At 33.2% G+C, this 21,968-nt stretch overlaps 1 protein-coding gene across 1 annotated transcript in view; it reads right to left on the bottom strand.

The window, feature by feature from the left end:
* LOC118183688 (rho guanine nucleotide exchange factor 17-like) overlaps window positions 1-21,968 on the bottom strand; it is a 597,408-nt gene that overhangs the window by 151,507 nt on the left and 423,933 nt on the right. The window contains exon 3 of the mRNA XM_085818216.1: window positions 20,670-20,852. Coding sequence (XP_085674342.1) covers window positions 20,670-20,852 — 183 coding nt within the window. The remainder of the gene's footprint in view (window positions 1-20,669; window positions 20,853-21,968) is intronic.

Consider the following 21,968-nt stretch of genomic DNA (forward strand, 5'->3'; position numbering starts at 1 on the left):
CACTTGCTTTCCTAACGGACATTACGAATTATTTAAATATTTTGAATAAATCCTTGCAAGGACAACATCAAAATGTGTGTTGCCTTTATAAATATGATACTGGATTTAGAAAGAAATTAAAATTGTTAAGGTTTAATTTGGAGCAAAATAATTTATTTCCTTTTGAATCTTGCAAAGAGATCCATGAAGAAATGGAGGAATGTAATATAGAAGCGAATTTCAAAATATTTCTACCAAAATTACAGATTTCACTGAAAGATTTTCTCAATTTGATGATCTTAAACCGTTTATTGATTTATTTTGTGATCCAATTAATATTGATATCAGCTCCGCTGATCTTAAATATCAAATAGAATTATGCGACCTGCAGGCTGACCCATTTTTTATAACTCGTGGAGTAACTGGAATAGAAATATTCAAATTTTTAGATAAAGAGATTTGGACTTCAAATTGTATCAATGTTCGGAAGACAATACATCTGCGAGCGTGCATATTCCGATATGAAATATATAAAGTGAAAATATAGAAACAGTTTGAAAGATTCCACTCTTGAAGATGTAATTAGACTTGCCACAACAAATATTGATGTGGACATAAAAGATATTGTTGCTAAACAATTACGGCCACATTGCTCTAATTAATATATTACGAATATTTTAAAGTTTTCTTTTTAGTATAAATAAAATATTTTTTTAATTCACATAAACTGACTTTCCATTTATCAACCTTCTTGGCACCCAAAATGTTTGGTGAAGAAAATATGGCCCGCGGACTATGATAAGTTGGACAGCGCTGGCATAGAACACAGAATATTAAATGCGTAATGAACAACAAACTCAATTCAACTTATAAACATATCGCCGGAACTGTTCCACAAAAATATAATTTTGCGGCTCAGTGAGAATGACGTCTAAAGGCGCATGACGATAAGAATTTTACTGAGAGATGAATAAGCTAGGATCTGATTGGACTGTTGAAGAAGACGAGATGATACAGATTATTGCAGCAAAGCTATGTTACAATTAATAATGCAAGACGAACAATAAAACTCAAGCTATGAAAGAAACAATGTAAAACTATATACACTATGTAAAATCTATACAAAATTCAGTCCGTGTAAGTAAAGTTTAAGTAGTGAAATTGTAATAGCAAGCTGGCAGCCGAGGGAGATTAAATGTTTATTTTTATTTTAGTAACATGTTGAGGCCACAAACAACCTGGCGCATTCCTTGTGCCTGTTTCAAACTGTTTACATTTTTGATAGTTTGCTGTAAAAAGAGAGCAGCAGCCAGCAGTGCAGCTAGGCCGATCTTTAGAAAGGAAGTGCTTTGTGTTCAGGATGAAATCTTAATTCAGATTGTATTAAGTTTGGTTCTGAATGTATTTTGATTGGATAATTAATACTGCTGTAAACTTATTATTGGCTGTATGAGTATATAGTTTAATTTACGTCATCACTGTTATCTAAGAGTCATGTGACATGGATTAGACTCGAAATGACTCAGCGCAGAATTATATTACTATTTATAGTACAGTATGCTTCCCAGTGAGAACACACCGCTTTGAAAAATACACTGGTGTGCAAAAATTAAGGACGAGACGGTTTTTTAAATATAACTTTGTACAAAAGCTTTCCAAATCAACACATTTAATACCGTAAGATCCCCAATACGTAAGGACATGAGTAATGTAAGCAACACTTACTAAAAGAGAAATCAGAGAGAAAAAAGAAGCTTTATTGAAAAAGTAGCATGGAGCGCAATGCGACTGAAGGCCGAAACATCCCTGTGATGGGTGTCCAGCAAGAAACATCCGGTCTTTAATAGGGGATATGATCTCCCCTGACTACTAGGCAGGTTTCACAGCGTCTGCCCATGCTGAGAATGAGGCTGTCAATGAGTTGAGGCATTGCTGCCCATTCGTCTTGCAGCGCCAGTCGAAGCTCCGGAATCGTTACTGGTGGTAAGGTACGAGCTACCAAGCGTCTGCCTAGAAAATCCCATACATGCTCGATGGGACTGAGATCCGGAGATCGTGCCGGCCAATCCATACGTTCAATATCCTCACTCTCTAAGAGCTGTTCGGCAGCTACTGTGCGATGACATGGTGCATTGTCGTCCATGAAAAGGAACTGCGGGCCCATAGCGCCTCTAAAAAGACGCACATATGAAAGAAGAATCTCGTTACAATAACGGGTCCCGTTGACTGAACCTGCGTCGAAGATGTGAAGGTCTGTACGACTACCAAGCATGATGCCTCCCCAAACGAGAACACCGCCACCTTCATACCTGTCCCTTTCGATGATGTTCGAGGGATGATTGCGGCTTCCCCGCTCTCTCCAGATGAGTATGCGATGAGAATCGCTACTCAGACTGAATCTGCTCTCATCTGTAAAGAGTACTCGTCCCCATTTATTGTCTCTCCAATTCCGGTGTTCCCGGCACCACAGAGAACGCCTTCTCCGATGGGCAGGCGTTAGAGGTACATACCGTACAGGGCGTCGCGCAAACACAACCACCACCGTGCAGTCTTCTGGCCACGGTAAAAAGCGATATCGGTCGTCCAGTCGCCTGTGTCGTATGTCTAGCTATTTCTCCCGCTGTCTGCCGCCTGTTTCTTCTGGCCTGTAAGGAAATATACCGGTCATCTGCGGGTGTGGTTCCTCGTCAACGACCACTAATAAACCCCCGGATAGCTGTTCCTGTAGTTTAAAATTGTCTCCAAAGTCGTGAAACGATGCTGTGAGCAATTCCGAACTCTGCAGCCACACTTGTCACACTGCGGCCTTCCTCCAACTTCCCAATGATTCGACCTCTGGTAAAAGCATCCAGATGTCGTCTAACAGATTGATTATTCGCCATTTCTCGCTGAGGCAGCAACTCGGTGTGATTTTAACTGCTATACGGCGTGCAATCTCTTTGCCAGAAATACTGATCTTACACCGACAACATGCTTTATACTACTCAGACACTCCCCCATTACGTCTACCTGCATATCTGCGCATGTGCTACCGTACATCACCTTACTTAATCTCCTGATTGGTCTTTCTGTCCGCTCTGCCTCTTCGTTCAGCTGATATGCTAATTTTTCGACTTCGTCCTTAATTTTTGCACACCAGTGTATATCATTTTTTCCCCCTAAATTGATAAATTGCACACCTCATGTGAAACTAATTATATTTGATGACACAAAACGCTTACACTGTTAAAATAATTAATAACAGAAACAATACGAGTATAGGAATATTTTAAATACAAAAAATAAATGCTAGGTATGGTAAAATGTTTAAAATTTTCAAAATTGCAACGGATAGAGAGTATAAAAAGAAGAAATTAAAATTAAAGAAGGTTAAAGGAAGGTATACTGAAATTAATTTCGAAAAATATCTAGAAGCACGCGAGAAATGCTTTTTTATAAAGTTAAACTAATTAAATGCACATTTTATTTCATTAAGTTTACAGTAAAATGTCATGAATCAAACATTTCAGTCGAAAGGAAACCAAATCTGTCACGAAGGTTTTCTTCAGTTCTCTAACTTAATAAAATTTAGGATAAAGTGGAAATAAATTAAATAAAAATTTAATAAAAGGAGGTAATAATCCAATTTACGCTTGTAGATTCCAAATTCTACATGAAATCCTACAGTCATACTGCTTAATTTAATAAAAAATAATTCCGTCTTTTTATGCATTTGCTTCAATTTAAAATTTATGAAGGGAATAAAAAGACTAATAACTTTCTCTAGTGCTTTTATTAGGAATTTCAAAAAGACTTCATCGCTGAACATCTATTGAACGTTTCAACATATATTCATGATCCAAATTTAAGCAAAGATGAAGTAAGAAAAGCTTTCTATCTATGACAATTTTGAATCTAAGAATCTTAATTTTTTATGCAAAATGTAAGAAAAGTCAGAAGGGGAATTTCCATAGCTGATATAATTTAATATATTAAATTCACTATCATGCGATCAAAGGTACTATTAATGAAAGTAGTATTTGACGATAGTATTCAAATTTTTCTAAACAGCTGCGTATGTAAATTTCTCAGTGCAAATGTCTAAAAGATATTGTTTGTGGGAGTTTATGGAAAACAAGTATGGGTTTCATAGTTCCAATGGCAGAAATGCTAAAATTCAAAAATGTTTGTGTAGTATAAATCAGTTTTTACAGGACCCGTAAATTGATGTTTTTCTCCATTTTCTTTTACCAAATAAAATGGGGAAGATCATATATTTTTTATAATATTCTGAAGGCTGGTTTTATATTTAATTTTACTTTTAAAAAACGTTTAGCACGATGAGCAAGTTTACTACTTTGAATCTACAAAGGGCACAATACAAGTAATTAAGTTTTGTGTACATTTACTTAATATGTGTTTCTTCTGATTCAGAATAACTCTGTTTACCTCAATTCAATTTATTTATTCCTTTGACTAGAGCCACAGTACAGTCGTTTAAGAGATATTTAATCAAGCAATTTATTTCGTACTACCTGGCATATTTTGTGAGGTTGAAATTATAACAGAAAGGTTTATTTTAAACCTTCTTCTGAGTTCGTATTTATTTATCTGGAAGACTAAGATGGGGCGATACACCGCCTGACTGTCGTCACGTAAACAGAATTTAGCTTTGAAGTTCACTCCTTTAAACTGTGATTTTCTATTTTTGTAAAAATTATCGTAGTGTTGGGTATTTTGCATTGGGTATCGTAGTATTGGGTAGGTTGGGTATTTTAAGTTATATTTTGTCCACTGGCTATATATTTACAAGCCAGTAGACAGATTTTAGCTTTAGATTTACAACTTGCATTTCCTTTTCAAGAAATTTTGAATACTATTCTTTAACATGTCATTATTTAATTTTATATTATATAACAAGTTTAGTTCTGCACTCTACGTAATCGCGAAAACATACTTTACTGACGATGAATGAAGATTTTGAATCAATAATATGCATCTTTTAAAAATCTTTGAAATAAAAGGCGTTCTTTTAGGATATGCGCCTGTTTATTGGTTTTTTTGGATGCATAGTTATTCTTTCTGAATCTACTAAAATGCACTGAAAATCGCCTATAGAATATTGTCTGTCGATAGTGTTATTAGACGGTGAAAAATTTCGCTCGTTGAAAAACTTGCATTTGCAGTCGTATCCGCTTGTCCAAGATTTACAGGGGCCTCAACCAATTCTTCAGATTAAAAATATTAAACTTTCGTAACTTACAAAATACGTGCCAAACGGAAACGGGTCATAAACATGGTATGTAGTCCCAAACGTATAATGACACATTCAATGCAGCAACTCTGAAATATCAGATATCGTCCTCTCATGACAGTCTCAAAAAGTGGTACATACACCGAGCCGTGATATGAAGAGATCTTTCATTGTTTAACCGCTTCATCATACTACGAAATTCAAATATTTTTTTACTCTCTAAAGATAAACTTATCTCATCTGAAATTGGCCACCCAAATATTTCTTCCCTGCCCCTTTTACCAGCAGTCAAGACCTATTTTGAAAATATCCTCTTCGTCTCCCTACCCAGATGAAAGATTTCTTTTGTGATCCTCAGTCTCGTATCTGAAAAATAAAAAAAGTCGATCCCCTGGAAGCACCCTTTTAAATGAGAAGGATTTCCTAAGTGAATATACCCCTGAGACAACCTCACTGTGGGAAAAAGTGGGACCAATCAAGCCATCAGTTACATCTTTTCATTTTCGCTGCATTCTGGAGTTGCGAAACAAGAAGCGATGAGTTTCTGTTGGAGCACCGATCCAGGTCTGCATTTAGCCCCGACGAGTGTGTGACGTTTTTAATGCTTGACGACACTTAAAGTCTCTCAAAAGAGAAACAGTAAAGTGGTTGTGGAAAGCTTCGATGGGGACGCGCGTGTTTTATAATTCTGTCATACCTTGAATATCTAATGTACATGGTACTGTACATTAGATGTAGGTATTTTTTCAATGCACCATCACCTCTTCAAAATTATCATTAAACATCAAAATCTCATGATTTTATGCACACATTGAGTGCAAGTAGTTCAGTGGATCGCTGAACTCTAACAGTTCCTCTATAGCTTAAATTTCAGTAAATAAGCTTTTGCATGGTCTTTTTATGATTTTCTCCATGTGTAACTTCAATATTGGCCAGATTCTGTTAAACGTACTTTCATGAAGGTATCCCTTAAATTAGGCAGATTACTTACTGAAAAATATCTGCTTCTTGTGTGTTCTTACATTTAGACACACAAGAGACAGAGAGAGAGGAATTGTACTGAAAATGTGCGATATAACATACAGCACAATTTAATGCAGTTGATATCTTATTGTACATGAGTTACTAATTTAACTTAATGTATATTACTTTATCGTGTTATATGCAATTTTTAGTGTTATTATGCGCGGTATTGCGCTAGGTCTGGTACATTATCCGCCAAAATAAATGCATTCTTGTACTTCGTAAAGCTATAATAAAAATATTGCCTGCGGACACGGAAGTATTACTGCACTTTATAAAACGATATGGAACATATTTCCTGAGGCTAACGGAAATAACTGTCGTAAAATTGAATCATTTTGCTTTTAAAATGCATTTTGATCAGTTAAAATAAGTTTAGATAAGCAATATAGAAGTTAAAAAAGATTTCAACAAAACGGATCTGCTTTGAAAATAAAAAATAAGATATTCAAATTTGACAACAATATTATGATGGCAGGTTAATAAATTCCGGAAGTAAACAGCAAAGCCAATAACCAAACGAAAACAACTTCCTAACTTTACATTATGGTGTTTAAAAGCACTTTAGATAACGTAGTGAATTTTTAAATAGAATGTTTTCCTTAAAAAGAAAAAATAGAGTCAAAATCTTTGCAAAAATAGCTTCTGTAACGGTAGAACTCTGCTTGAATTTTAATCTTGACTTTTCAGCTTAAAATTCTAACCGCTCTGAAATGCATTTACAAGTAACACAAAAAGTTTTATGCAATCCAACTTTTCAAGCATGAATTTTGCACTTGAGAATTTTCGATATTGTGTATCTTTTTACTTATCCTGAAAATCCAAAAGTGCTTTTAAGGCACCTGTTAGGCAAAAATTGTTGACACGGATCTTTAATGCTGAGTGGTGTAAAAGAGTGCAAAGTCACGGCTTATGTATAAAAGGGAATATGCATGTTCAGCCAGATAATGATGTGAAAAAGTACTCGTTAGTGATATGGTGGTACACTTGTGATGCTTTTAACGTACTCTTTGAAACCGGAACAGAAAACACGAAAATTGCTTCTGATATTTGGTTGTTGTAACAAAATAAATTTAGGCTTAGTGGTTAGGAAAAAGTTTTTATTATTATTATTATTATTATTATTTTGTTATTTTTCTTGCAGATGATAATAATTATTTCTCAGTTTGCTGTTTCCTGTATAAATGAAAAAAAAAAGGGTGTTAACAAAGAACAAAACCCACGTTATTTAGAATATTCTATCATTTCCTTTTAAGTCTAAAAGAAGCAAAGAAGATATATATGTGATGTACCAGCTTTAGTCGTAGCTTAAATTATCAGACGATAAGTTTTAAAAAAACAGGATCCATTTATTATTATTCAGGAGAAATAGCAGTTACAAAATCAGATATCCGGAGAAATAAAAATAAAAAGAATGACTAATAACTTTTTGTATGAAGTTTACTGCATCGTGACATTTAAGAAAAAGCCCCCGATATTCCTTTTGCGAGTCCTTTTATAGCCTCTGGAAAGGCGGAGCTTCAAAGAAATGACGTCAGCCTCGTCAGCCAATCCAGTTCGCTTTAAATATCCAGAACATTCTAAAACTGTACGTGTAGAAAAGGCGGGAAAAACAACTTGACTACGGGGCTGTGGATTTAATTCCATGTACTTTTAAATAAGAGAACGTCGCCATTAAAAATGAAAATAACATACAGTTAGAATTTTAAGTGTATTCTTGACTATGGAATTTTGTTATTACATATATATCCGTATGTTTGCAGATACTGGATTGTATAGGCATTACTACAGAGTATTAAATTGTTCTTCTAAAGCTCACGAATATAAATAATTATAGAAGGTATTTTTCCCGCCTTCACAGCATGCCTTCGTGCTCAGGACAATCGGCACATATTCGAGAAGTCTGTGGTTCGAGTCCCTATTGAGGCCATTGCTCATTTCTTCATTTTTCTGACATTGAAAATTTTCTGATATCTCTACAGTGGCGCCCAAACTAAAAGAGGTGCTAGTTGATGATTCTTCACCATCAGGATGTTGCGATTGGGTCCCCTAATCCCCAGTCGCCCTTTAAATGAGGAAGTATATAAGGTATTTCTTCCGCATTCTTAGCATGCCTTCGTGGTGCAGTAATCAGCACGCTCGGCACGTATTCGAGAGGTTCATAGTTCGAGTCCTGGCAAGGGCATTGTTCATTTTTGTCAGTTTCCTAACAATGAAAAATTTCTGATGTCTCTACAACCTTGTAAGAAATATACAAAAATTAAATATAAACCCGGACGGAATTTCCGAACGGAATTAAATTTCCCGAACGGAAGAATGCGTTTATTAAACCTTTATTTTTGTTCCACCTCTTTTATTTTTCATACAGTTCTCATCTATATTTGTGAGTAAATTAGAAACGAAACATTTATTTTTCGCAGTTATGAGAAATAATACATATTTATTGATACCCTAATGTTCTTGATAATTCAAGGTAAAGACTACAACACTATGAATCCAGTCTACCAAATGTGAATTCAGTATTTTCTTGCTTCCACCGATATCAGTAAACAAATTTGCAATGCTTTGGCTCATCATACTGGCGATTTTGCAGGAGGTTAAAACCTTTTGTACGTACAAAAAGAAATCATTTTTAAATTTACAAAAAGATAGTAAAATTGGTCAAAAGAGTAAATCACGAAGAGTCGAATACATGGATAGGAAAAACTATGAACTTTTATAAAATCATAGTTCTTTAGATTTATAAAGCAGAAGTAACATGAAAATGAGCAAAACTACCAATTCTGTTAAAAGATATCTCGCAATCCAAATTCTTTAACTACAGATTATGGCTAAAATACGATATTATATTTTGGAAGCCTGACTCTGTGTCTTTGCCTTTGAACTATTAGGGAATATTTCGCAAGATGATCTAGTCGTATTTTTAGACTTATGTAGTAGAAGTCATTAATTCCGTTTTATGTGTAACAAGATTTAAACAACAGCCTGTCGGGGATTGTAAAGCTGAGCATACATAAATGTGAAGCTGGCTCAACAAAACAGTCTACCGAATGTCAGTTCGTGTTTGCTTCACTATGATTGGCCAGTTCTTGTATTAAATTGACAAAACAAGGGTGAAAAGTTTTATTTAGTCAAAACCCTTATACTAGTTTTTGTGAAGTAGCGAGCTCTGGTTGCATAGCGAAAATCGGCTTATGCCTCTCATAACCGTTGTGCCCTCATCTGAATGAAACCGTACCGGCAAAACTCAGCACTACGCTTATAAGTTACGAAACAGTGTTATTCCTAGTCTTTAAAACAAAGCACTGCATTTTGTGACATAATAAAACATTTCTCCAAACTGCTTCTCTCTTACTTGACTAAAAATAAAATTGGCTAAAATAAAGCAATAAATCATCGCTTTCAATGCGTCTCATAATATATAACCTTTCAACCCATTAAAAAAATATGAACTTTTATTTTAGCACCAGAAGGGTTATTAGCTTCTAAACACGATTCTGCGTTGTTTCGCTTTCATTCGAGTCTATTGCCATTCAGAAAAATGCAAGATTTTTAAATTTTAAAATTAGTCTGTCTGTTATTGATTAACAAACTAAACAATTTTAAAGCAATAGATGCACTTCTTAAGAATATTATTTGAACCGTTTTTCAGATTTAAATTTTTTATCAACAAGGCAACCGCAGAAATTTTATTTCTACTGTCAGTATATTCTAGTTTGGCTTCACATATGAGTACTTTGTATTCCTTGGATACAAAGTGCCATATGATCCTGACCGTCACGGTCGTAGTTCGAGAAGTTTCATACTAGTAAAATATCCCTGCTGTTTTGTGTATTAATCTACTAGCTGAATAACTAGGTTCTGAAAACTTTCTGAAATCTACTTTTATAAAAGTTTTATGACTTTTTGGATCACCCGTACGTAAATCTGGAGTTGTATATCAACTTATCTTGGCATATCTCATCGTGGCTATTAACATCCAAAAAGGTTATTTCAACTCAGAATTTACAGAAAACTATCTTGTATTTAGAACACGAAGAAATCCACGATGCAAACAACTATACATTCTTCCCGTCCGGACAGCGATTAAAGTTCAATGAATTTAATGAATTCCGCAGCAAATAGTCAAAATAGTAACTACATTTGCATACTTATATGAAGTGATTAAAAAACTTCTGTTTGGATGTTAAATTTTGCTAAACTTCTGGGGAAAGAAATTTGCGATTTAAAAATATTTCTGAAGGGTAAAAATTATATATTAAAACATTGTTTTCATTTACTGTTTTATTTATTTATTTATTTTATTTTTACAGAACTTCAGATAGAAAGAGAACCCATGTTTTAATACTAAAACTATTTATTATTTTTAATCAATTATCCCATTAAAGTTCTTACATGAGATGCAATTCATAAAAAAAAAAAAAAAAAAAAAAAAAAAAAAAAAGCTTAAAAATGCAAGTGTGCAGTGTATAAAGTTATGCGTAATATAATATACATTTTGAGTAAAGCATTCATTCTTCCGGAATCAAAAAAAGGTATCACCCTTTAAAGAAAACTGAGAGAAGTAAAAACCGGCTTTAGTTACCTAAAATATTTATATTACATTTTATAGCGCAATAGAAGAATATTTTAATATAACTTTTCTTCCGATTTCACGTTAGTAAAAACTGTAAAGAAAATCTCATTTTTAGTCAATATATAATTTCAGAAACGAACTATTATTAAAACTTTATGTTCGGCAAAAGATTTTTTCTTTAGCCCTTTAACAAAACGTTCCTTTTTTCTATAGGATTAAAAAGTTTTATTTGCCCGTTATTGCTTCAAGAATCTCCAAAGTCAGATAGGAACAAAAATAAAAGGGCTTAGATTTAATAATCGTTTATGGCCCATTACCTAAGCTTTATTCTTTTTCTTTATACAGAAAATGGTATAGACTGCTTATAAATCAGCGTTGCCTGAGCATATGTGTTCATAAATTTGTATTAAAAAATACTGTTATTAAAGGCTGTAAGTCTAGGTTAATGAGATGGAAACAAAAAAGAAATTAGTTGACATATTTTCCGAGGCATATTGGAGATCAAGCTACACACAGCTACATAGCTATAAAATTCTAGTTGCGGCTTTTGTGTTTGCATATATACTGATGTGAGGTTTATTATACGATAAAGGGATCATGTTATACGCTCAATTTATGGCTTTAAGTGAAGCAGAAATTTAAATTATCTACATATGATATTTCGTTTCCGAAATAATCTGTTGTCTCTCCAAGTTTACGCTGTCTACATGTAAGAAAAATAAAGAATATGTAAAAGGTTAAATTAGGAAAACATACAGAATATGTAAAAGATTAAATTAGCAACGTAAATTTCCTTTCTCAATTCTAAAAATAGTTAGCTCTCTCTGAACTGCGTGATTTCTAGATTAATCCATGTGATACGACTCTTACATAATTCTGGTGATGCAAATGGAACTAAACCTAAAGCAGCCAATAGTATAGTAATATTAACTATCAAAATGCATTGAGAACCAAAACTAACTCAGTCTTAATTAAGATTTCACCCTGAATATAACGCACTTGCTTTCTACGCACTGGCCTAGCTGGACTGCATTCTGTCTGCTCCTCTTTTCTTACTGCAAAATTATCTAAAATGTAAGCTTTTTGGAAATAGGCACAAGTAATGTGCGAGCTTGTTTGTGGCCGCAGCATGTTTGCTGAAATAAAAAATGAATATTTAATCTGCCTTCTCCTCCGATTTCCTATTCATTATGGATCAACACTTCTACGCCATCAAAATTTCTGCTGGTCATTACTTCCAAGTTTGATTTTATTACATACATGTTGTTGGATAAAGAAACATGCTGTTGAGTGTTCTCTGTTTTAATATCTTGCATTTCAGATAATGAAAAATAAACAGTATTTACCTGGAAGAAAATTTAATTTACAGAGGGTATACTTTCCCAGCCGTTTTTGTAGGCATGTACTTTTAATGAGAAAAATGGTTCAAGAGTCACAAATATTAGTGTTTATGCATACTTAATTAAAAAAATATCAATCCTAGAAAAATAATGAAGTCTAACTTTTTATTTGATGCTCCGATCTCTCTCTTTACGCATAATTTATATATCTATACAGGGTGAACATAATATCTTCCCCTAATTAAATCTGTTGAGCGAAAGATATAATAATGAGACATTATGGTTTTCTGGAAATGAAAACTGAAGAGTATTTTATGACCAGCACTGTACTAGAAAATTTTACTATGCACTTCCACCTCTTTGTTTAGCTTGGCGAACGTCAACTCGATATTCTACTTCTCTCCACGTGTTATTTAGTATTTGCTCTAAAACACTTGACACAGTATTTATTATGTTGGCCTTCAAAGTATGAATATCACAAGCAGGTTTACAAATATCTGCTTTATATGTCCTGTATTCGATTCACGAAAGCTGTCAACATTATCCACACTTCCAGTAATCCTGACATTTCATGCATGGTAACTAATGCTACCAGTTTTGTTTAAAACGTTCCATACTAATTCTAGGTGCTCATAAAATCTGAAAAACTGCATTCATACAAATTTTAAAATTATCGTTGGTTATGTTAGGTTGGCAAAGTACAAGAGGGCGATCTGCCTAGAGAGAGGGATGTCTTCATAGATGACTTTCTAAGGAAAACTGGATCGCATTGATATTACAGATGAGAAAAAACAAGGAAGCTAACCATGCAGCCTTCTAGTATTCAGCAGTCTTAATCCTTCGGCCTTCCGGTCGAGCTGATGACATTGACAAGTGATTCAGTTTAATGATATAAACATAACATAAAAACACAGATTTTCTTCCTTAGATGTCATTTCGTTGTTAAATTATACCTTGCTTACAACCATTAACTTATACCATGCCTTCTACTTCATAGAGAAAAAAATAACTATTACAATAGGTCTACGTTATGAACAGAATTTCCCATTTCTAACTTTTAGGGTTATTTGTGCAAAATTTTTGTAATGAAGGAAAGACGTTTATGCTGACCCTGTATTTAAAAAAAATAAACACAAAACAATTGACTCTCATGCGACTGAAACTGATCAAGATGTTTAATGTTCATTCAGGAGTCATACACAACATTCAGGAATTAAAGCCTATTCAGGAGTCATATTCAAATTGAAAAGCGAAATTTTTTAGTTGACGTAACTAAAAATAAAATATCAATACACAAAAAGCATTCTGATGTTAATAGATCAAGTGATGAGCATTGCTATGAAGACTGTCGTAAAAAGTATTGAATAACATAATTTTTTTCAAAAATGTTATCCAGAAAGGAGATCTTACTCTCAGAACCTTACAAAATTTGAGTTCTAGAAAATTATGGTAGATTTAAGTATTGGAACATTATCACCTCGTAATATTTTTATGTAAATAAAGAGTGAAAAAATCTAATGAGATTTTTGCTTACTTATTGAAAAATGATTTAAAAATAATAAAATTACATGCGAATATTAATATCGTGTTTTAAGCATTTGTAAATTTGTAAATTATATGTGCGAATATACATATCTTCCAATATTCATTCATTGGCATACGATATGTGAGAAAGTTTGAGGAAAAAAAATGGTTAAACAGTTGTAGTGAAATAGCTAATCAAATTTAATCTTAGAAGTCTAGTTCGGGTATAAAATAAAACAAGTTCTTAGAAAATAAATATTTCAATAATGATTACAAAGTTGAAAAATGTATTTATACCATACAAATATCCGAATATATTTCTGATTTATAATTTTGTCCTTTACTGAATTTTACATGTCCTCATGTACATACACCTTGCACAACACAAAGGAACAGTTTTATTATCTCCCGTTTATCATAGGGCGGTTGACGAAATTTATCTTGGCGTTTTCACGTCTCGAAAACTCAACTTAGAATATTATTAGATTTACATGGGGCCTTTGCCCTTGATAAGTCTGTCTCCTGCCTGCTCAACAATTATTCACTTATGCAGCTTTTAGGAATAATAAATTAAATTTTGGGGTAAAATATTTTTCATGGATATAGATAAGTGCAATTAATTTACATATGCTCTTCGATTCTATGAATCATATTATGCCCAAATTTACACAATTATTTGAAAAATATTAAATTTTGGAAAATTCGGTGAGAAATTTACAGAGAAATTTTAAAAATTTATCTTTGTGCTATTTTTTCAGTTTGCACCAAGAATAATTCTCTTGGTGAAATACTTAATTTATATCAACCTATTTTAATTTCTCCTTTTTTCCTTATGCATGAGCGGAAGATCGATCAAATGCATCATTCATAGTTTCATATAATTTTAACAAAGTGCGTAAAGCACATTTAGCGTTACTATTGCTTATAACAAATATGCCAAATTTCAAAACGTACCAAAATATATAAATTCACGTATATGTTTGGAAATTTTGAATAAAATACTACAGGTATGCCCAGAAATACATCGACTTTAACGTGCTGGTAAAAATTTTATAAGTTATTATTCAAAACGTTTTTCGAAAAATTTATAAAAAATACTAAAAAATGTAAATTTAAAAAATAAATCAGAAAACATCTGCGAATTTTATTTCGATTGAACCTAAATTTCGATTTGGGGAAGAAAAAATCAAGTACATTTAATAAAAAAAGGAGATATTAATAAATGTATACCGAATTCAATTAACACTGAGGAGCTAAAATTTTGAGAGCTGATTTTTTAAAAACGTACTCGTGTGATTTTTACAAAACGTATCACTTTTGCATAATTTGAGTCGTGAAATCGAAATATGGAAGAAAAATCATTATCTTTGCAGAGTTTAGGTTTTTGTGAAGCAGGAGATGGGAAAAATGAACAGTGCCCTTCCCCGGGTCTCGAACCTGGACCTCTCGCATACGCTCCGAATGTGCTACACGAAGGTCACGAAGGCATGTTTGTGTCACGAAGACATGCAGAAAGGAGGGAGAAAATATCTTATATGTCACATCAGAAAAAGTCCGATTTTGTGTCAGAATCCTAAGTCGCGATTTCCAGACATGAAAAATGCAAGTTTAGTTTTGTTACTTGGTCCAGTAAAATGGGAGATATAGAAATTGTCCCATTTTTTGTGTAAGGTGTATATCTACACTCACTTAAAATAATAGCTTCTTAAAATATGTACGAGGGCAGATCAAAAAGTAAGTTGCACTTCCGAGTTATGACCATTTATTAAATTGTCAATACAAAAGCAACACGGCTGTGACAGCATACAATGTAAGTTCACTTTCCCACATAGTTCCCAAGACACTCTAAACATTTCTCCGAACGGACAACCAACTTTTCGATTCCGTATGCATAGAAATCTCCTCCAGCGCTGTGTAACTACACGGAGACAATTGCTTTCACCTCCTCATCATTTCGGAATCGTTGTCTACCGAGATGCTTTTTAAGCTTACCGAAAACATGAAAGTCTCATGGCACTAAATCGGGACTGTATGGAGGATGTTGCCGTACCTCCCGCTTGAATCGCTGAGGCAGGTGGCACGTTTGGCGAGCCTTGTGAGATGTTGCATTCATGTTTTCGGAAAGCTTAAAAAACATTTCGGTGGACAACGATTCCGAAATGACGAGGAGGTAAAACCAGCTGTCACCATGTGGTTATATAGCGCTGGAGGAGATTTCTATGCATCCGGAATCAAAAAGTTGGTTGTCCGCTCGGAATTGAAAAGTTGGTTGTTCAGTTTAGAGTGTCTTGGTAACTATGTGGAAAAATAAACCTACATTGGATGCTGCCATAGCTGTGTTGCTTTTGTATTGAAAATTTAATAAATGGTCATAACTTGGGAGTCCAACTTACTTTTTGATCTGTCCTCGTATTAACCTACATTATCTTTTAGTTTTATTTAAATTTACTAAAATAATTTGCATTGACAACAAGTATAGAAGTAGTAAAAAGCGGTACGGGTAAATGGAATTTCGGATAACTGAAATCAGGATGAACTTATATAATGGATGCAAGAAAAAAATTACAGACTTAAAGGCGTATTAGTAATCGTGTAATGACGCTGAGAAACAAATTAAAAACAGGCTAATTATCTCTTTCACATTTACCTATTTATCTTCTTACTTAAAAATCTATAAAACTAAGTATGAGTAGTTTATGCAGTCTCGTTTTATTATATTAAATCTCGGATTTAATGCTTACTTGAATAATGGGAACGCCCGTCTATTATGTAACTTCGCAATAATTTTTTAATAAGTTCCTGAAAAAATAAATAAATGCGTTTAGAAGTAGTAAAAAGTTATGATAAAGTTTTGCGTAATCCTATTTCCTCTACCTCAAGAAAAATAACAGTAACGAAACTACTTATTAAGTTAAATAAATGAACATGAGTGAATTGTGGAGCTTGTTTAAATATTGAGTGGGTGGATCTTGTTGAGTACAAATCATGAATACCCATCTGTTGGGTAGTTATTATTAATCATAAATTTCATAAGAATATTTTATAGAAGAAAAATTCATTTGAGAAATATATGCCTGTCGAAACTCTAGGAATCATGATAGATTACATCTTGGTATAATTTAAAATAAAAATGTGGAGTTCTTGATAACTTGCAGCAGATATAAAATCATTCAAATGATTACTATGACAAACTGTTTTCGTTTGCAAAACGTAAAAATGTTCCAGAGTAAAAGCGAAGCATTTATTAAATACCATTTCTTTGCTACTTATAGTAAATATCTCACATTTAGTATCTGAAAGAGAATCATTAAAATAAGCATGGCAATTATTGAAGATAGAGAATTTTCTTCTTCCTTCCTGTCTTCTTCGTGTAACTGAAAGAATGTCCGGCTAGTAATTGAGTGCTTCGGAGTTCGAATCCTAGAAAAGATTTTCCATTTCTGATTTTTCATGCTTCATGCGTCCATAAATTAACTAATGATTTTAGAAGTGACACTCGACTAAAATATGGTAGATAGTAATTCGTCACCTATTACATTTAGCGAGGTGACTGAGTAACCTTTATCCCCTTTAAGAGGGGAAGAATACAAGGAATTTTCTTCTTCCTTAATACATGCTTTTGTGGTGTAATCATAAGCAGGTGCGGCCAGCAACTGGAAGGTTTAGAGTTTGATCATCGAAGAGCATTTTTTTTTCATGTTCCGTTCTCTGACAGGTACCTAATCACTCTACAGAGTTGTGATAATAGAAACATTAACATTAAAATTTTTGTTCTTTGTTTTGCCATCGATTTATGAGCTTTCTAGTCTGTTCGCGTAATGCATTAGTTGCAACTGGATAATAATGCTTGGCCCGGTTCCTAAATTCTCTGAACTCCGAGCAGACAAGAGACCTCTGAATCAGTAAATTGATGCACATTCGATGCTCAGAAAACAGGTTGGCATACATATATAAACGTATGCAGAAATAGTTTCCACCTCTTCATTAAAATATATAGTAATTGAAAAGCTTATTCTGCTGTTAACTGTTTTTAGTTTTCACTTACTTGTACAAAGTGAAGGAAGTACTGTAATGAACTGTACTGTAAAAAACTGCGGGTGCAATATTTAAACAAATACAGCCATTCTGGCCGCTATCGAATCCATTTGAATGATTTTTTTACGTGACATCTCTACATAAGGACAGAATAAAGGACTTGTTTTTCCAATACGAATAGTAAAGTGGATTTAAAATGAATTCAGGAAAGATTTTTTTTTTGTGACGTGATACATATGTACATACGCGTATATATGTATATATCTCGCATTATTCGAAAACGAGTAGCATTCTAATGTTGAAATTTTGTATATAGGACTGTTTTAACATGTTGTTGCGCATCTCCCTGGCCGCACCAAACGTATATATAGCTTATTAATTATATATATATATATATATATTTATATATATGTAATAATAAAATTCCATAGTCAAGAATACACTTAAAATTCTAACTATATGTTCTTTTCATTTATAATGGCGACGGTCTCTTATTTGAAAGTACGTGGAATTAAATCCACAGCCTCGTAGTCAAGTTGTTTTTCCCGCCTTTTTACACGTACAGTTTTAGAATGTTCTGGAGATATTTAAAGCGAACTGGATTGGTTGACGAGGCTGACGTCATTTCTTTTAAGCTCCGCCTTTCCAGAGGCTATAAAAGGACTCGCAACAGGAATATAGGGGTTTTTTCTTAAATGTCACGATACAGTAAACTTCATACAAAAGGTTATTAGTAATTCTTTTTATTTACTCCGGATATCTGATTTTTGTAACTGCTACTTCTCCTGAATAATGATAAATGGATCCTGTTTTTTAAACTTATCGTCTGATTATTTAAGCTACGACTAAAGCTGATACATCACATATATTTATACACTCATTCTGTTATCCGACTCAGTGAGTTCAGTTTTTACTCTTATATAATTGTAAATTGTGCCATTTCTGCTTTAAAAGTGACTGAGTTATGTTGTTCTTATATTATGGTTAAGGCTTTTATGCTTTAGTTAATCTGCGTGGAAAAGTTGCAGAATAATCAACAATTTAAAAGTAACGCTAGGCCTAATGGGGCCGCCGTTCTTCCTTTGAAACACTTAGTGGAATAGCGAATTAAGTTAGTTTCTGCACCAGCTTTAGTGTCTTTCTGCCCAGTGGCAGGAAAAAACTTTCAGTTTCAAACTTTCAGTTTGTGCACCGAAAATGGAGTATTCCTGCCCTTTTCTCCGAATTGCCTTTTCTTGCGTAGAAACCCTAATTTTAATTATAATTTTTTTTTCATTATGCGTTTTAGGTTTTTCTGCATTTTACAATTTTTAATGAAGATGTTTTGAGTTTTTATGTATTTTTGTCCTCCCGTGAAATCAGAACTGTTGCTTGAATGAAAAATATATTTCTAACGAAAGTCGAGGAAATAAGTTTAAATGAAGTGCAGTAAAAATGTATATAATTTAATAAGCCGTATAAGGAAGTCATGCTGCATCAGATAATTCTTTTAGCGGAGACTTCATCGTAAACACAAAAACAAAATGGATGCTGAAGTAAACAATTCTGATACATTTCCAAAACATTTAAAAAGCGCTTGTTTTTTTCCAAAGTTAAGATCTCCAAGTGTATCAAATCTTCTGGTATAATCTCAGCTTTCTGCTTACCGCTTTCTGACATCAGAAATTTCTGCAAAGAGATAAAACCTAATGGAAAATAAAGATGGAATAAAACTGTTGCTTTGTTTACAGTTGTTACAAAAGATAGCGAAAAACAAACAAGCGATATTTCCTCGCGCTCCAGATAAATTTTACCGTCAAATAAAAATTGTTTCCACTGTTATTTCAAGATTATTTTGCTCTTTCCTATTACTTTCTGTGACTCGACATCCATCCTAATCGCCACGAGACCGAACAACGTAGAGCATTGCAAGAATTTTCGATAAACATTTATATTTTACAGATTACAAATGATACTTTATCGAACCAAGTATAAAACTTCTCGATATTTTTTTCCGAGCAGCAAGATAGATAGCGAAAGCATTTTATGAGCAAAGAGAATAAAGTTTTCCTAAAGCAAAGTGTTGAAAACAAGTTCAGATCCATAGATGTCATAATAACAAAAAAACTTATTTTTTGAAAAAGCAAAATAATATATTATTCGGTGTATTTTAAGAATGTCAACGATAAAAAGCAGCTGCGTCACAGCAAGAGAGCCATTTTTACTTATCTTTCTATCTGTCTACTTCTTTATACATACAGGATAGCACAAAAATTTATATATATATATGTATTTATATAACGATATACAAAGGTTCTAGAGACATTAGGATTTTTTGGAAGCAAGAGAGATTGAAAAATGAGCAACGCCCTCGCCGGGAATCAAACCGCGGTTCTCTGGAATACGCGCACAGCGTGTAGACCACCGCACCACGAAGGCATGCTAGGAAGGCAGGAGAAATACTTTATAATTTAAGGGCTAAATATCGTTTGAGAAAATGGTTCTAGTTTCATCGATCTGGTTTAAGAGATACAATAGTTTTCGTTATAGGACACATTTTATCGATTTGCAGGAAATTTAAATTTTTGTACATGTTCTTAACGTAGAAAGTTCCAATGCTTATGTTGTTCTTTACCATACTAAATGTATTTCAGAAAAAACAACATTTAAAACCAGCCTTGAAAAGAAGTTCTTAAAATTATATGGCTCGAAATGTGAAAACTCGTAATCGTGACTGAAGGTGTCGGGGGTCGTACATTGTTGAATAGTAAAGTGTAAGTAAATTTTATTCCGTTCAGTGTGATTTTAATTTATTTTTTGAAATCACTCAAGAATTATGTAAATTTTGATATATAGTTTAATTTTGTTTTGAATCGAGTAAGACAGCTATGATATTTTATATACATCAGCATCCTAAGAAAAAGTTGAACTTTCATTGGAAAAATTGACACAAAAGGGAAAAGAAAAATTTTCAGCTCACCACATCCACAAATACGTCTCCGATTTTCTGTTTGGTGTCCCAGTAACTAAGTCTTCCTTTTAAAGTGTCCAGAAAAGTTTCATGGAATTTCAGAATCTCCGGCACTTGATAGAATATCTGGTCCACTAGGAAGCCTTCAATTTCCGCAGAGTGTTCGCTGGTTTTCAATGGAATCATATATTTCTGTAAATAAAGGAAAATATCTTTTTAACATATTCAATTCATATGCATATAACAAAATAAAGTTCAAATTTTTAGCACTTATTTAATATAAGTTTAAAATAAAAAGATCATCAGAATAAAGTGATTTAAAACTGGAAGGCTTGTATGATCACCTTTACTATGGAGCATTATTTGTCACAGAGCCATAGAAACAATTTTAAAAACTTCAATATGTTCTAAATTTTCAGCAAAAATTTTAAACATCACCTCATTTATGATGTAATTAAAGCTATTACACTTATAAAACTTCAAAAAATATTAATATATTAATCGATATATTGTAACATCTTTTTATGAGCAAAGAATTTAAGGTATTTGCCAAAATCCTCAGTTTGCAGGGTTAATTAAATTAAATGAACTGTATTTTGATATGAGATACTCTATCCCTCCATTTCCCTATTCCTTTGAGCATATCATGCAGAAGTGTGCGTATTTTGATTATGCACATAACACATTGTAATTGCGTTACATGCGTTGCAAAGCAGCTACTTTGACGATTACAGTTTAGGCACTCTCAAATCAGATTGAAAGCTTCAGATTTTTTTCTGATGACATATAGTAGATTCCGTTTAACCTATAAATTAGCATTTAAGTGAGAATCGAGGTGGTTAATTCATATATCAAAATTACTGGCATTGTTACTGCAGCATATATCTATTAAGAAAACCTTGGACGTTTAAACAATTTGTTGTGTCATAGTCTCCTTGCAAGTTGTAAAAGATGCAATTAACCTTTAGCATTTTGAAACAGCGTGATTTCAATTGCCAATTAATATGTAGCTATCGTTTTCTGTTCTCTTATATTTATTTAGTAAATTTGAATTAAGTTCTTTGATAGTGAAAAGTTCCCCGGAGAAAATGAGTTTAGCAGCATGGAATTCTTAAAAAAATCACTCAAATACTTGTCAGAAGTCGAAATTGGGATCTGCGTGTTACCGGGTATATATGATTATTATTACTTCGCAAAAGTACGAGGAAGGAGAGGAATTATCTTCCTTTAATCCTTGCAACAACATTGCAACATTATGACACAGCTTTTTATCATCAAGAATTAATCTATTGCAAGGTATGATTACCA

Source organism: Stegodyphus dumicola, chromosome 6 (genome assembly GCF_044657685.1).
Source record: "Stegodyphus dumicola isolate Sdum_Otavi_A_Nest chromosome 6, ASM4465768v1".
In the NCBI taxonomy this organism is placed as follows: Eukaryota; Metazoa; Arthropoda; class Arachnida; order Araneae; family Eresidae; genus Stegodyphus; species Stegodyphus dumicola.